The sequence below is a fragment of the Trichechus manatus genome, unplaced genomic scaffold (assembly GCF_000243295.1).
Source record: "Trichechus manatus latirostris isolate Lorelei unplaced genomic scaffold, TriManLat1.0 scaffold00113, whole genome shotgun sequence".
Taxonomy (NCBI): Eukaryota; Metazoa; Chordata; class Mammalia; order Sirenia; family Trichechidae; genus Trichechus; species Trichechus manatus.
In genome coordinates, this window is record NW_004444049.1 from 1,548,091 (window position 1) to 1,550,275 (window position 2,185).

General features: G+C 57.6%; 1 protein-coding gene across 1 annotated transcript in view; it reads right to left on the minus strand.

Annotated features, from left to right (window-relative positions):
• ANO1 (anoctamin 1) overlaps nucleotides 1-2,185 on the minus strand; it is a 144,311-nt gene that overhangs the window by 7,138 nt on the left and 134,988 nt on the right. The window contains 2 exon segments of the mRNA XM_012557644.1: nucleotides 467-651; nucleotides 1,403-1,455. Coding sequence (XP_012413098.1) covers nucleotides 467-651; nucleotides 1,403-1,455 — 238 coding nt within the window.

A 2,185-nucleotide genomic window follows, 5' to 3' on the forward strand; every position in this document is an offset into this window, starting at 1 on the left:
ACTGGCATGACCCAAGCCAAGCCAGCGAGAGTCCTCCACCTCCTGGCAACAGCGATGGATTCAGGGATGGCATGTGACCTGAGATAGGCAGGCGAGACTCAGTCCTGGGACTCGTGTGGGCTACTGGGAAAGAGGACTCCTTCCCTGGGGCTGCTGAGCAGGGAGGGTGTTGAGGGAGAGCCGCTGGGGCATCCTCACAGCACAGGAGGGCACCTGCCAGAAGACAAGCCTGTGTGGAGGAAGGCGGGGCCTGATGGCAAAGTCAGCACCTGGATCTAGCTGTACCTGAATCTATCCTGGATGTCTCAGTCACAGGAACCAACCAATCCCCCCACCCCACCAGGTATCTTTTTTCAGGCAAGTTTGGGTTGTTCTGTCCCTTGGCCCTGAAAGACGCCTAGCTCACGTGCAGGCTTCTGAGGACTCCCCCAAGTGTGGCTCTTCAGGGGAGGGGCAGAGAGGGTACCTGCAGATGTGCACCTCGTAGCCCAGGTCCAGGGGGTCGTTGGGGGCTGTGCCATTCTGGAAGTCACTGACGTTGAAGGAGGAGAGAGTGTGGTTGACGAAGCCGTGCATGGTCCCGTTCTCGCTGTACATGTACAGGTACACCAGGCGCGGGATGAAGTCAGACGTGAAGGAAATCACAAAGGCCTGGGGGGGACAGGGGAGTGAGCAAGGGGCCCCCAGGCTGGGCAGGGGAGGGGGTATGGGGAAAGGCTGCCTATTACCTGGGGGGACAGCGGGGTGGGTGTGGATCCCCAGGCTGGGCAGGGGCCTGGCCATGTGGCTCTCTGCCCCCTCCACCACTAGGCAGGGACGGTGGCCACGTGGGCTCAGCATGTGGTGTGACCAAAGGAAGCCGAGGAGAGGGCCCGGAGGCCGGGACAGTGTGCTCCAGAGTGGGAAGCCTTGGGGTCAGTGGGCTGTCCCTCACAGGCCGTGTGGCCTCAGACATGCCAGCTAACCTCTCTGTGCCTCCTCTCTCTCCTTGTAAACCAGGACTCATCATGTCCTCCCTATGCGCCTCGCTGCGCTGGCGGGCTGGTTAGAGAAGTGAAGGAGGTGGGAAGGGAAAGCTCTGGGCCAGCTCGTTCTGTCTGGTGCGTGGTGAGAGCAGGGAGCCTGGGGCCCGATGCCCAGGGCTGTGTAACCTTGAGCAAGTTGCTCACCCTCTCTGTGCCTCATCTGTAACATGGGGTGGTAACCTTCCCAGCCTTTGAGGACTCACCCCCTGCCCTCATGCAGACCAAGGGACATTGGTAACGATGACAGAATCTGGCCAGGTCAGGGCTGCACTGAGGTTGGGGCAGGAGACCCAGGTCTAGGCCCCCTTGTTGGCCTGGCCAGCGTGGGAGCTCAGGGCCTGAGTGTCCCTTCAGCTGAGAGCCCCGGTGTCACTTACATTGATGATGACTGCCAGCTTCCCCACACCTCTGAGAATATTGTACCAGATTCCTGGGGGAAAAGAAAACCAATGTTAAAGGCCCCACTTTGACTTAGCCCTGGCTGATGCAAATGGTTAAGTGCTCGGCTGCTAACCCAAAGCTTGAGGGTTCGAGTCCACCCAGAGGCACCTTGGAAGAAAGGCCTGGCAATCCACTCCACAGCAATTTTTTTTTTTTTTTGCAGTAATGTCCTTGGAGTCTCTGAGTGGTGCGAATGGTTAATAAGCTCGGCTGCTAACTGAAAGGTTGGCATTTCAAATCCACCCAGAGGCACCCCGGAAGAAAGGCCTGGCAATCTATTTTTTTCCAAAAAAAAATCAGCCATTGAAAACCCTACGGAGTGCAGTTCTTTTGGGACACACATGGAGTCGCCATGAGTCAGAAATGACTTGACGGCAACTGGAATTCCAACTAAGGCCGCGGCCTCATTCAGCCGTGAACTTTGCCTGGCTTAGCAGAGTCTGAGACACGTGCGGTGAGCAGGCCCGTGGGAGACGCGCGAACCACAGAGCTGGCGGCAGGCACGGCTCGTTGGCGGCTTGTAAGCAGAGTGGAGCTTCTAGAAGAGGTCCTCAAAAACACTTGTCTCTAAGTGGCTCTGAGCAGGCACCGCGCGGACCTGTTTACATGACTAATTGGCTTCCATGAAGCCTTTCTTCTGGAGAGGCAAAGATGCAGTTGGGTGTTGCCGCAGAGCACTGAGCTTCTGTTTCGGGTGGTGGAAAATCTGGCAGAGTGGA